General features: G+C 40.7%; 1 protein-coding gene across 1 annotated transcript in view; it reads left to right on the forward strand.

Moving 5' to 3' along the window:
• The window catches only part of LOC124996430 (astrotactin-2-like), a 259,132-nt gene that overhangs the window by 91,414 nt on the left and 153,231 nt on the right, over positions 1–14,487 (forward strand). Inside the window, exon 4 of the mRNA XM_047569442.1 lies at positions 7,075–7,227. Within this exon, the coding sequence (XP_047425398.1) occupies positions 7,075–7,227 (153 nt within the window). The remainder of the gene's footprint in view (positions 1–7,074; positions 7,228–14,487) is intronic.

The raw sequence follows: 14,487 nt of genomic DNA on the forward strand, positions 1-14,487 counted from the left end.
AAAGATAAAAGGCTTTCTAAAACATTGGCCTAACCGAGGGGTGTCTGGGAGATAAGGAAGAGTTTGACTCATTGACTTGCAGTCTGTTGTGTTTATTTCATCTATCTCCATTAGAGTGCTGCAGAACGTAATTAAAAAAAGAAAAGAAAAAAAACACTCAAAAAAAGCAGACTTATTCAGTGCTTCTCCATATGGACGACATATATGCTGCATTTATTTACCTGAAATAATTGCTCTGGGAGTCAAGTGAATAGCGTCAAAATGCAAATAGAGGAAAGCCATTAAACTGGAAAAATATCACCTTATATTTTAAGCATTTGAGGTTCAGTCAGTCGGTACATGCTGCATGTGCAAATCTATAATAATCTATCCTCCTGGTGCAGTCTGTTAGTCTGGCAGTGGCTTGTTAACGCTAACCCTTCTTGTGTTTTGCCTGACTAGTGGCGCTTTCCTGTCACCTTAGCAGACCCTTAATAAGAACACTGAGTACATGTCCATCAGAAAAGCGTACGGCATCATATTTTACCTCTCTGGATCCATGTGAGTGCATTGCTCACCAATGAGGTCCCGGGGGAGGCTGGGAATGAGAGTAGCAGAAAAGGGAGGAGGAGGAGGCTGAGGCAGAAGCAGATAGATTGCATTATGTCTGGAGTTGACACTTCAGCAAAATCCTTTTTCAGATGTTCACCGTTCTGTGGTGTTGAGATGAAATTTGAAAGTATATTATGTTGAATATCGCACATCTATATGATATAACACGCCTTTGAGACAATCATTTCTAATGCATATATACAATTAATTTGGTATTAGATTTCACATAAGCTTGATTTGTTTATTGTCTGGCTTGATGATCACCGTATCGCAAAGACAAGGAAAACTATGCCTGGATGCCACTTTATGTAATCTGCTATGCTTTCCGCACAATTGTGAAAGCAATGTGCTTTGCAAACAGGAAGTAACAAGTAAACACGGGGCGGCAGTAAAGACGTATGCAAACATTTATGTGGACAAAAGCAAACCCGTGCATATATACACACACGCTTTCACAAAAGCCCGCATAAACACACAAGCAAGTCCAATGGCGCAGCTGAGCAAAAAAGAGAAAATTGAGTAGGGTTATCTTTTCGTTGTGGGCATCGTGAGACCACCAAGAATAAGTTGACTGAGGCAGCGTGCTGTTGACATCCACTGCTTATGAGACACTGTTAACACACACACTCAGCACTGATAAGGGAGTAACTGCAGATAAAGGAGATGAAAAGAAAAAAAAAAGGCACCAGGGCTTTAGCTGACATTGAACTCAAAATGAGAAGCCAGTGGATTTGGTGTCTAGAGGAAAACAAATGTCAGAATAAAATATTTTGGAGGTTGCTTCTGACAGAAGTGAGAAATTGGGAGACCGTATAGGAAAAAGAACACAGCACAAATGTATACATTCTGGTGTCTTACATTCCATGCTATTGCAGACATCCATGCCATATTACTTTTCTTTATGTGTATTATTTGTCCTAGATTCAATACACACTGTACACTGTAATGCCAGACATAACATTGTAACCCGGAATGGACATTGATAAGATTTTATTGATACTGATGCCATTATTGATTCTGCTTATCGATCCGATTCTTTATCAATTCCCTTATCAATTCCTCCTGTGATTTTTTGGTTTACAAAAAGTAGGCATTTGTGGTTTTGTGTAAATGACAGACATTTTATTGAGTTTCTAAACAAGAGTTAAGAGCTTGTGTAAGTAAACAAATAGGAAATTGGCCACTGGATCCTCACTAGCTCTGCTGACTAGTGTCTGCTCTGCTGACACTTTGCGGCAGCCGCAATTGTTGACCAGTTATTGTCGAACACTTAGCACTCTTGGTTTTTAATGCTGTGAATGCTTCAGCATGTTGTTGGCCCTTGCGTGAAATTACGGTGCTGCATAAATTGCAGGTTTGCGCTGTTACACTGCCTTCTTGAGAAGTGAAGTCACACTTTTGACCGTTTCAGTCTCTCACCATCTTGTCGCCATGTGCGCGTCATGTGATGTGAATGATGCGCTTTGACTAAAGATTCAGCACGAAAAGTGATCGATAAGGGGAATCAATAAGCATGAAAGCTAATGATATTGATGATTTATACCAGTAAGAACCAGTTCTCGACACCCATCCCTAATTATAACCACCTTCTTAATATTGTGTAGGACTCCCTTGGGTGCCCTGCACTGTCTAGCAACCAAATGTTGTTAGTGGAGGCCTTGGGGCTCCCAAACCATTTTATTATGCACATGTCAGGCTACATCGTGCTGGGAATGTCATTGCTATGGCATGGCAGCGCCTGGTCTGGTCTAGGTGAGTGGTAACATCCACACAAATGCCAGGTCCAAAGGTTTCCCAGCAGAAAATCGCATTGTCATAAGATGATCAGCATTATTTATTTTACCTGACAGTGGTTTTAATGCAGTGGTTGGAGTGCCTTAGTTAGGGGCAAAAAAGGATCAAAAGTGGCAGACAGCCTGTGGAGGCAAAAGTGTTTCAAGGATAGTGGCTTTAAGCACTTTTGTTTAACCTAAAATCTATTTCTCCTAAACTAAAGAAAATAACTAAAAAGAGACCATGAAATATGTATGGAAAGCAGCTAACCTCCAACTTATTGTCACAGACACTTCTCATTCAAGGCAGATTAAAGTTTAACTGCCAGTGTGCTCAGCTGTTCTTGTTTGTTTGCTAAACCCCTAGTATCAACCTAGCACTTGCATAAATGCCTAAGAGGAATGAGGCTCTTTTAACTCTCTATTATGTAATAGGTGACACTGACTCACTTCAACTTTTAAGTTCTCAGAAAACTTTTTTTTTTTTTTTTTTACCCCAAAAATGTTCTCCCAACAGTTCTTTGACTTTTGTTATTTTGGTCATGAACTTGTGTGCAGTGTGAAGACATAGACAGTTGTGGAATGTCTGTACTAGCAGTTGTACTGACTAGTCGATTAGTCGACTTTACTGCTGTGCCATGTCGCTTTAAGCATAATTTTGACTAGTCGTCAGTCATGTGACAAAAACAACTTGTATAGGATTCTGTTCCGTTGCTGTCGATGTAGAGCCTGCTTTTTTGTCCTTGATGTCAGTGAATGCATCATACAAGAGATGGAAGTTATCTCTCCTTGAGACTTTGCAGAGTAAGAGCCGCATATTAGAAGTGTGAGACTGATGGTGTTCATGGTGTTGATGTTCGGTGAATAGTTGACTCGACTTTCACAACATAATAGTTGACTTCAAAATCTGACATCGTTCAACCCTTAATCTGTTTTGGCTTTATATGATGAATGATGTTTGCCGCTCTCACGCACGTGATCAATCAGATGAGTTATTTTTCTGATGTAAGAGCCTCGACTTTTTTGCACTTCTTAAGATACTTTAGTCCCAAACTTTCACCATACCTCATCTAAAACTCCACACTCAGTTGACAGAAACTAAAGTAATGTCAAAATATATGTAATTTTCTCTAACAAAACACCCAGAGTATAACCAAGTGTAGGCAAGCTGTTAGAGCTAAATACAAATCAAACATTTATTTTTAACATCCCGAATCTCACTTGAGTTTGTGTGTATTGTACCTGTCTGTCGTGAAAGGTTAACTTGTTATTGTTTTTGAGGATAAATTGCATCCACTCCTTTTGCCTTCTTCGTCTCCATGGTTTAGTGCCTCTTACGGTGAGAGTGTTTTCAACGGACTGCAGCAAATTCTTAAACACTTGAACCACAAGTAGCAGGACTATAAACACTACAACTCAAGTGCAGTGATGTGTGCAATAATGTGTAATATGTATTGTTTGAATGGGAAGGGAAATGAGCCTCCCTCTGTCCTTGGGGTTTGAAAAAAATGGGGTTGAGTTTGGTTGTTTTTTGAGAAGACTGTGACAATGATAAAATCCTTTGCATGCTCCTGCATGGTGGTGGCACTCTTTCAACACAAGTCATATTCTACTCATACCCCAAAGGGTATGCTCAGATGGTGTGTATAATGTAGCACACTGAGGTTTAAATCAACACTGCTAGAAGCAACTGTTACAGGTACCAGTAGATGTAGCTGGGAGTGAGTTGCATATTAATAAGGCTAGGATGATGAGTGATTGATACCTAATCACTTAGTAGTCCTGAAGACACAAGCAGTGATATTAAATGACAGCAATGCACACAAGGCACATTAATACAACTTACAATTTACTTTCTTCATTTCACCAAGCAATGTAATGACATGTACATTATTAAATTTGTTATTTCTTATAAAAATAAAAGAATAAAATACCTAGTGTTGTGTTGCTAGGAAACTATTTGAGCCACAGTTTGATTTCCAAGAGCTGCATTAGCAAATGCTATGAAAGGAATTTAAATTGGACACATGATAATCATTAGATTACCTGAAAAAAGAGTGGTTAATGGAGTTATTTGCAGTGTAAAAGCATATTATGGCCACTAACCAATCTTCAAGCAAAAAATATGTCTAAAATTGACCAATATTGACCCGTATTTACTTTGTCTTATGGACATTTGGCCACATTCCAAACATTCTCAATTACTATGTTAACCATAGCCTTTTTTTTCTCCTAAGCTACTGCCATCAATACAATATGACCATTCCACAGAGCTGATATTATAGTTGCTTGATTAATACGTCGTTTGGGTCTGCTGCTCTGAGCATGCTTGGCTCCCATTTAGCATTTTGTCTGCCTTCTGGCCATCTTAGACATTGGCAGGGGTCCTGGTCAGCGGCTCATGCTAGATACCATACTGCATCTAAACGGATAACCACATAAAGGCTTATATAGCGTGTTTTGTTCACCACCAATTATAGGTCAACAATGCATAGAATAAATGGATGTCTCTCTCAGCTAACACCCAGGCAGACGAGGTAAAATACATTACGGCCGATGCACAACTCTGCCTCCGCAGTCAGGAGAAATGTTAGAGACAGCTGTGAAGACGACACAAGGGCAGAAGCTAAATTGGTTTGTTTTTATAGAGAAACACCAGAATAGTAATTCACGGAACTAAAACTAAGCCCCATCTGTTCCAGTGTGGTATGACCGTTATGTGCATAATGTTTGGTGAGTAATGAAGCAATGGTTTGCAGTCTGCATGGCGGCTCAAAGCCAGAACACACATGAGACTCTGTCAGGGGATATGAGGATTTCTAGACAAAAAAAAACACAATGTCTGAGGAATACTGAAAAAGCAAACAACAGTGACGACTTTTTGTTGAACTTGCAAATCACTTGCTACTTCAAAAAAGTAAAGCAGCCTTCGAGGGGTGGGCTTAAGCCAACATATGTCTCCCCAGTGAGGTCATGGTCACTTTGCATCATCTGTTGTATCAGGTAGTGGGGTCCAATTTCAGTAGAAATACTGACAGAATGTCTCTGTAACAAAACAATAACCATGGCAAATTGAGTTTAGACACAAATGAATATGAACAAATATGTGTTGTTGCAAGGATAATACTATATATGTCTCTGTTAATGATTGCATTTATAATATCCAAAACAGCGCGACTACGTCTGCCTCTTCATTTTCACCCTTGTCCTCCCTCATCTGCTTCTTCCTCTGCTACGGCATGCTCATTGGCATGCGTGATGAACATCCACTGGGAGCAACACATCACCATTATTCATGGGTAGAGTACACCTCACAGCCAGACTGACAGATCAAAAGATGACGATGATAGGTGGGGGGTGCTGGTGGTTGGAGTGATGAATGGCCCCGTCGTTTAGAGATGGCTATACTTGCTCTAAGTTAGGGGACAAAGCTGTTTTCACAGTTCTTCAAGTGGGCCGAAACCTCAGCTGTCCAAGCCTGTGCTTTACTTGCAGATATAGCACAAATCCTTGCTTCTAGATTGAATGTCTAAGCCATATCCGATAAAGCAATGTGAAGTAAAGGCGGTGAGGCTGTTACTTGTTCCATGAGAAGTTTTTCTCGTGCCTAGCGCTGAAACAACAAAATGTGTTGCATCTAGTGCTCGACATGTCAACTGGGCAGAACTTTGCTTAATGCGGAAAAGTGGAAATGCTAGCGGCCGCTCTTTGAGCTCCCCAATGCTATTCGTTGCATGACCGCCAATCTCTCCTGGGTTGAGTTTAGCATACTGTGTATGGGTGCGTGCTAAATGAACAGCGTGATCCAGTGGACAAGGTCGTTAAAAACAACTAGCCGGCATCCGAAAATAATAAGTACCTTGTCATTCGTCTCCCGTTTGTCCCACAATGCCTGGGCTGAGTGATATAAACAGCACTAGGAGGGCCCTGTGAGGACTTCCCCGGAGTCCGACACTTGAGTTTTGTGTGAAGTATAAATTACCTGGCCAGAATGAACTTTTTCCTAGCAGTGAAAACAAATTTGTCACTTCTCACGGAGTATGTGACAAGCTTAACAGCGACTAGAGGTACGTTATACATACATTTTATATGCACATATTTTGATATTATTATCACATTCAGATATCTACTTTTCTACCTTCTCGGATGTGCCGGATTGTGATAATTAGTCTTTTAACCTGTGCAAATGAGCCAGAACTATCTAGACAGGTCTGACTTCTCTTTGCTAACATTCTGTGTGTGAGGAAAAGGGAAAAGCAAACCCGTCTCTTTCTCTAGCCTCCTTTCTTCCCCCTCAGCCAGTTGTTTTGGAGTCATTCATCAGGAAGAGTGAGACTGAGCCATCAGGGGAAGTGTTGGCAGGATCCCTGTAGAGATGAGGCAATATTGAATTGATGGAATCATTTAAAGGCCAGGAAAAAAAAACAACAACAACAAAAAAATAGAATAGACAAAATAAGATGGTGCTGTTTTTACAGGGTCTAAATGGGACAGCCTAGTGGTTTATGATGCATATCATCTAGTCTCTCATCCTAAAAAAGATAAAAGATAAAAGGCAGGCTATATTTGGATATGTTCCTGTTTGTATCTGTGTATGGATTTCTTATTTTCCCCCCAATATCTTGGGTGTATGTCAGTGTTTACGAAACGATTTTGACTTTAAAGCCTCATGACATGGCTGCCATTTTCACTTTGCATCTCTTTCTCACAGCCATTGACCCAAACACAGAGTCGGTAGAGGATTTGATGCAGAGGTTCCAGGACAGTTTCCGCGTTCCCAACACGCCAACAGACATGTCTCACTACCAGCATGTCATGCACAGCTCGTCGACAGGCCGCCGGAGGGTCCCCAGCCACACAAGAGGTAGGACAAAAAAAAAAAAAGTCAGCCGAAAAACTGTTGGCAGAATGTCACAGGCCGCACTAGCAAGGTGATTTATAATGTCTGAATGTTCTCCTCAACACACTCAAAGTCATTTTTGGTGTGATTGACCAATGATAACAGCGCTGTGCTGCACCATAATGTAATTTCCTGAATAAAGTTAGCTAGATAATACTCTACTATTATATTTGACTGAAAGCTAAATTTGAATAAATTTCAATGCACTGCCTCATACTTAAACATAATTTCTGCATGAGTCACATAAGACATCAGAGATTTACAGCAGTAATGGTAGAGCTGATAAGGACTCTCGTGAGCCCACAGTACTTTACAATATCCTCAGTCTATGCCTTTTTGTCTTCGTTTGGATTGAGAAACCCCCTAGTGGATGATCGCATGTTATTATTTTGGAAATCCATTAGGAACAATATGCTAATCTAATATTCCTAATATTCTGTAGACCTCCCGTGTGCTTCCCAAACCATTCAGACTCATCAGAGAATGCACATGGGCCTTCTGAGGTTGTCCTGCGGTGTCTGGCAACAGAATGTGGTTAGCGGGGGCCTTTGGGTCCTATGGGTTGAAAGGAAGGGCATCCAGTGCAACCCACAGATACTTGATCCATTTGGGATCTAGGGAATTAGGAGGCCAGGTCAACGCCTTATGCTGTTTTTCATGTTTTTTGAGTTGAGTTAACCCTAAACCATTTTTGTGTTTGTGCCTGTATCAGGCTGCAGGGGGTGGCTGTTGCCATAAAGGCTGACTATGGGGTGGGGGTGTCTGGTCTAGTCTAGGTGGATGGTACATGTCTAAGTAACATCCACATGATTGCCAGCTCCAAGACATTTCCAGCAGAACACTGTATTGTCACAATATGGTAAATGTCATTAACTTCTCCTGTCAGTGTTTTTAAAGTTATGGCTGATATGACTAATAAGCCGACTGAAAATGATAGTATAGCTTGCTTTACATTAAGTTACAATGTATCATTTACTTCATTGCCATATATTAACCAGAAATAGCTTTCAGCACATATGATCATTTAATTCAGGCATATATACAGATACAGATCGTCATCTACATGTTCCAGCACACGCGATAATATACAACCTCTAACCTACTATGATAATATATCAGACAATATATCATTTGACACGTACTTTATTTCATGTAGTTATTTATGGTCGAACATTACACGTCCCATCTGATTACTGGGAAATGCATTAATATGTAGATTGTTTTGATTTACGTCATGAAGCTAATGTAGACGCCAGATGTGGCTGGCATTTAGTCACATGAAGAATAGCAGAGAAAGTGTATGTTGTCGTAGTCAGATGATTTGTGAATGAGCATGCTTTCATTTGCATATTCACCACTCAGACTCTCGTCTTGCATGTTTAACACTGTCAGTGCCCCTGTGTCTGATCTACAGAATACGGTTGCATTTACCTGCTTGTGGTTTGTCTATAAAACTATTAAGGTATTAATTAGATTCGGATCTAGGAGACTCTAGTAATTCTTCAGCGCATTTGAAACTTAACCTTTGCAGTTTAGTGTTTAGGATTTTTTGGATAATTGCTGTCAGCCTACTCTGTTTGGCTTTCTGTTTCATTAAATATAATTTGGGAGTTCAGTTTCACCCATGTGCAAAATATGCCCTGTGCAATTTTGAAACGTGGCACCACTGACACCAGCAATAAATACAGCTCATTACCTGGAACATTTCCAATAATTTTAATCAGACATGTTGTAAAAAAAAAAAAAAAGGCTGTGTTGCCGGTCATGCTATTGTGACCAGTGATAAATTAACATTAAAATGAGACAAGTTTACCAATCCTTGACAGAATAACTTACTATCATCTTTTTCAGTGTCATCTGTTACTGCGGGAGGCAAAATACTACAAGAGCACTGAGATGTTTTGCAAATTATGCATGCTTAATTATGTTGAAATTATAAGCTGTTCCCACCACACAGCGCGGTGGTAGAGGTATTCTCTGTAATAGAATCTAAAGCAACTCTTTAAAATGACCAGGAAGCTTGTTCAGGCCATCTGAGCAAAGGATGCCTTTACTATTAAACCCATGCTTATTATGCAAATATATGATTTGAAAATGTCCACTGTAGTTAACAATAAGAGAGTCTCCTTTTAGGGCCTCCAATTAGAGGTTAAAATGTGTCTTGACTTTAAAGGTGTTGGCCAGTACTACAAACTACTGGGACAAGTATTTAATATGAGGAGTAAACTCAATTTGTTGGAGTACAGACCCTAAAGCTCATTGCTCCATAAAGGAAATGAATGCATTGGAAGTTCCCTATGAAGTATGAGTCCATTAGACAAATCCAAAATAGAGTTTCTTCCACCTCTCCAGAAATGTAACTACTTCACGGCGATGCAGATCACAAGAGCTGTGATTGGTCCACTTGGTAATAGCGTATTTCCGCTTTACTACTTCCAGGTGCTTCTCCATCCCCCACAGTTTTGGAATTGGTTGTTTTGGATAATGTTGAAACACATCGAGTAAAAGATAAACTGAGGAGGGTCTGAGATACATGCATTTGGAGGACTGTCTTAGAAGAAATTTTGTCGAACGCTTCGGTCGCCATTGTTGACAGTGAAGCAGGAAGTGTAAACAAAAGTAAACTCAACTTGTAAAAAAGACAAAGCACCTACTAGCGTTTGGGTGATGTTTTTAAAGAGTGAGCCAGGTATAAATGGCTCGCTCCAGTGTATTCTACGTGCGTAGGTTACGTAGTATAAACTGCACTTGAGGGACTGGTGGGGAGTTGAGGTTTAAATAGGAACATCTGTGTGTGTATCCCATCGGAAACTTGCTTGAGTTGTTTCCGTTAACAAGTCCAGTTGCCTTTAGTGTTGACGTTGTTAGGTATACCATGGCCTGGAGAACCTTCACAGACATACATCCATTAGAAAAGTTTATAACGGCTAAGCTGGTGCATGTTCTTCTCCAGACTGTGATTTGCATTTTTGTTTGTGCATCATCTATGCTTATATATTGTGTTGTCAATAATTAACCTTCATGTATATTTGCATACCAACATCTGTGTGGAAATAGATCAAATCGAGCTTGGGCCCTGTTGCATTTTCCTTTTCTTCTTAACTGTCAAGCGGTTTTGGCAGTGTAACACAAACTCCTGGGAGCATTAAAGAAATTTGACCCAGTTAAGCGGAAATCCATATTATGCAGATCTAACCAGGTGACACAGACGAGACATCTCGGATGTGGGTTATGAGAAGTGACAAGAAGTGGTCGGTCTGAGCCGGCTGTCACGCATACGCATGATGGGACCACCTATTGTGATTGTTAGCCAACATGAAATACAGCTGATCCACCTCTTGAAGAGAATAAACTGAGCTACACAATACTCGTCTTCTCTTACCCCGACAGGGACCAGGGCTAGGATCTTTAGATACCTTTCCAGCCTGCCACTCCTGCCTACACATAATAAAAAGCTTGCATTCTTCCTTTTTTTTCCAGTTTCTTTGAATAACCAGCTAGAACGATGCTATTATCACTTTAGTCAATTTTTGTACCATGCTGATGATGTGCAAAACCGAGGATTAGGGAGTTAACGCGCCAATATCAAGAACACAGGCGGCCGGCTAGTCTGCACAAGAGTGAAGCAATTGTCCTCGCTGTCTGAGTGGGAGGAGAAACAGCAGGTAGTGTAAGAATATGGTATGTGTGGCGTCAGCATCGAGCAGCACACACAACATTTTTTTCCCCCCTGCTTGAAGCCTGGGAGATGGAGAAGAAAGAAAATATGCCACTAATGGTCAATCACTGCCAGCCTCAGAGCTGTCTGGAGTTCAGAGAATCTTCTTAGGAATGGGACACAGAACATAAATAGGAGAAGGAGAATGGAAACATGTTACATATCCAGTGCCTGGACATCAGCTGAAACTGGATTTGTTTCCTCCCCATAGTGGTTAATTTCATGTGCACTTACAGTATATTACGAGAAACTGAATATCTAACCAACTGGAAAACTACAGCGGCAGTTATGTCCGCTCAGCTAAGCCCCGCAGCTGTTCATCAGCTCTTCTCCTGGTGTCCAGCAGCCTGCATGTTGGAATATTGCTTTGCGGGGACATTCCTTTCCTGTCAACATGCAGCGTTTTGCCCTAGTTTCTCTTAGCACGATCTTCTTATACCTGGACTCCCAGAAAAATGTTGGCTCGAGCGTAGGTTCTCTCGTTGTAGAGTCAACGGGCCATGAAACTTCTAATGATAATAAAATATATGAACCTTGGAAACGGTTTTAAATAACCATTAAGTGTTCTTTTACACATTTACCTCATTGACGAAAGGATAGCTATATGATTACCTAAAATGCCAAGCCACATTTTGCCAAAATTGGTAAGAGCCGGGACTACAGAGAAACATTTTGATTGGTCAAAACATTTTGAATTTAGCAGCTTGTGGGGCAGATGTAAATTTTCCTCTCTAATCTCTCTAATTCAGATAGCATAACCTACTCTCGTGTTGCTCATGCTCATGTATGTCTTGCTCATGTAAGTGGAATTTCGTTTGATGATAAATACATATGCCAGCCACAACATTAAAACCACTGACAGGAGAAGTACACATCTGAAAAGGCTTCCGCTGCTGCTAGCAGAGCAACCTTAGATGTTTTCTCTGCTTGGTGCATGCCAATGATTTGACCCATCTCTAACAGACTAACAGCGGTTTAAGAAATAAGAAGCTAGTCAGGTTAAATAACTCGTTGCCAGCTACAAGATAATCGCCCATGCAGTAATTATCCAATAGTAGGCTTCTACCTATTTGCTTTGATTTCATTGTCTCAAAGTATTTCATTGTCTTAAAGTATTAATCATGCATAATCAGGTGTTCACAACAATTTGTAATGGTTGAGAGAGGAAATAATGCAGTAGATTGACTAAGGATGGTCGATTTTAGTGTGATGATGAGTAATTATTGTAGAATGATCCCACACTAGTAGTAAAACAGGTTTGCATAGCCCTGTGTTAGCACTGCGTGCTGATGTGTAAATCCAGGGACAATCCAGTGAAATGAAGAAACGGGCCATTATGGTTTAATTTAATTTACATATTTATTCATATTTAAACATATTTATACTGCTGTGTCTGTAATGTCAATAGCAGCGGGACTGACTACCATTACATTTGTAGTCTGTGCACAATATACATCATATATATTATTTATTTTTTTTTCTCATTCAAAAAGCTAAAATTGGGGACACTTTTGGGGAGACAGCTTTAGCCAGGGGACAGCTCTCGTTCTGCCTCTTCGTTGTTCGGACCTTTCCATCTTCACCACGCCTCGCAGTGACACAGTCACAACATGTGTCTATACCCCCCAGCCCTACTTTCTAGTCAATGTAGACTCGACTTTCACCACACATAGTCGACTTTAAAAACTTGTGATTCATTCAGATCTTTTACTTTTTAGGTTATTATTTTTAGCGTCCTGACCGTTCCCCATCCAAATCCACATCTAGCACAGAAAACCAACACAAATTCGCCTGCCACATTCGGTCCGTACAATGGGCAGTGCTATTGAGGCCACTCGCTTTGCAGACACAACGGTGTGAAGTCAGTGAACTGCCCAATCTACCGCCTCTTTCCTGCCAGAGAAATGTGGTTGCATTATGCTGTCAGAGACTACGTGTCATCAACTTGCTCATGTCATGAAAAGATAGGCGAGAGAGAGACTGCTTTTCTTGTTTTGTTCTATTGTCGAGTACAACCCTGCAATGAGATGCACACATAAGCCCTTTCTTTTGTACTTCTTCAATCCCCCTGAATGTGCCTTGTGAACACCGCATCTAATGATGTGGAAATGGAGTGCCGAGAGCTGCCTCCCTTCCCTCCAAAGGGAGTCTGGATGTTAAGAGGCTGTCTTTCAGCTGTTGGTCAAACCTGTAGTCTGCAAGAAACTTTTAATGGATGAAAATGTTTCTTTTGTACTGCATGATATTCTTTATGTGAGGATCATAAGTTTTTTTTTTTGGCATATAGGGACTGCTCTACCTTAAAATATAAAGCAAAATCTGCATTCTCCTGATGTAAACTATTTGTAACCTTCATTGTTCTGCTGTGGGCACCTTTGCATAAACATTACTAAGTGAAAAGACATCGTGGTTTTGCAAAAATATTAAGAGCTGTCCTTAAAAAGCGTCCTCTGTTATTTGCATGCACCGCTGTGCATTCTATTCCCCCACTGTGGTGTTAATGCATTTCCATGTGCTGGCTAGAAGCGGTGGTAGTGTTTTTGATGTGTCACAACGAATACATTGGCTCATTACGATGTGGATAACCTTATGGTTATTATCTAGGTTTTCTCCTGTTTAATTGATGCTTTGAAGTAGCACATGAAAGTAGTTTCTCTGCTGTCATCAGTGTGTGTGTGGGTGTGGGAGTGTGTGTGTGTGTGAGAGAGAGAGAGAGAGTTTGTGTTCGACGGTTCTTGAGTTCATTCTGTGCTCAGCTCCACTTTCAGCAGTCTTCAATCTTTGCTGCAGACAAAACACAGTGATTACAGCTGTGGGTCTGCAGCCCCAGGGCTTCTCTACAACAGGCCGTAGAGCTGATCTACTGCCAAGTCATAGCAGTGCATTTTGTGTGTGAAGGACCTAGACGGACTGAAACAAAACAGACAACCAAAGAGATCACACAGTGATCTGTGAAGCCGTCTGACCAAAATGAATCCTCTGTAAAGGCCCTGCATAATCATTTAGTCACTGTCTATAACAGCGAATTGCTTTTAAATAAGTCAGTTGAATAAGTAAAATGTCGCCGCATTGTTATCCAAATTGTTTTTGTTTAAACATAACATATAAATATGGTCACACACTCTAATATTTCACTGGACCGACTTTAACGTTGTATACAGCATTGCCGTTGTTTCGATAAGCTTCTGCAGTGTTGCAAGATTTATTTCCATCCAGAGTTGCAAGAATTTTTCACCGAGATCTTGTATGATGGGAGAGTCTGACCACTGTGCAAGGCTTTCTCCGGCACATCCCACAGATTCTGAATGGGGTTCAGGTGTGGACTCTGTGGTGGCCAATCCATCTGTGAAAATGATGTCTCATGCTCCCTGAAACACCCTTTCAGTATTTGAGCCCCATGAATCCTGTCATTGTCGCCTTGGAATATGCCTGTGCCATAAGGGAAGAAAAACTCCATTGCTGGAATGACCTGGTCATTCAGTGTATTCGAGTAGTCAGCTGACCTC

The sequence above is a fragment of the Mugil cephalus genome, chromosome 19 (assembly GCF_022458985.1).
Source record: "Mugil cephalus isolate CIBA_MC_2020 chromosome 19, CIBA_Mcephalus_1.1, whole genome shotgun sequence".
NCBI classification, from domain to species: domain Eukaryota; kingdom Metazoa; phylum Chordata; class Actinopteri; order Mugiliformes; family Mugilidae; genus Mugil; species Mugil cephalus.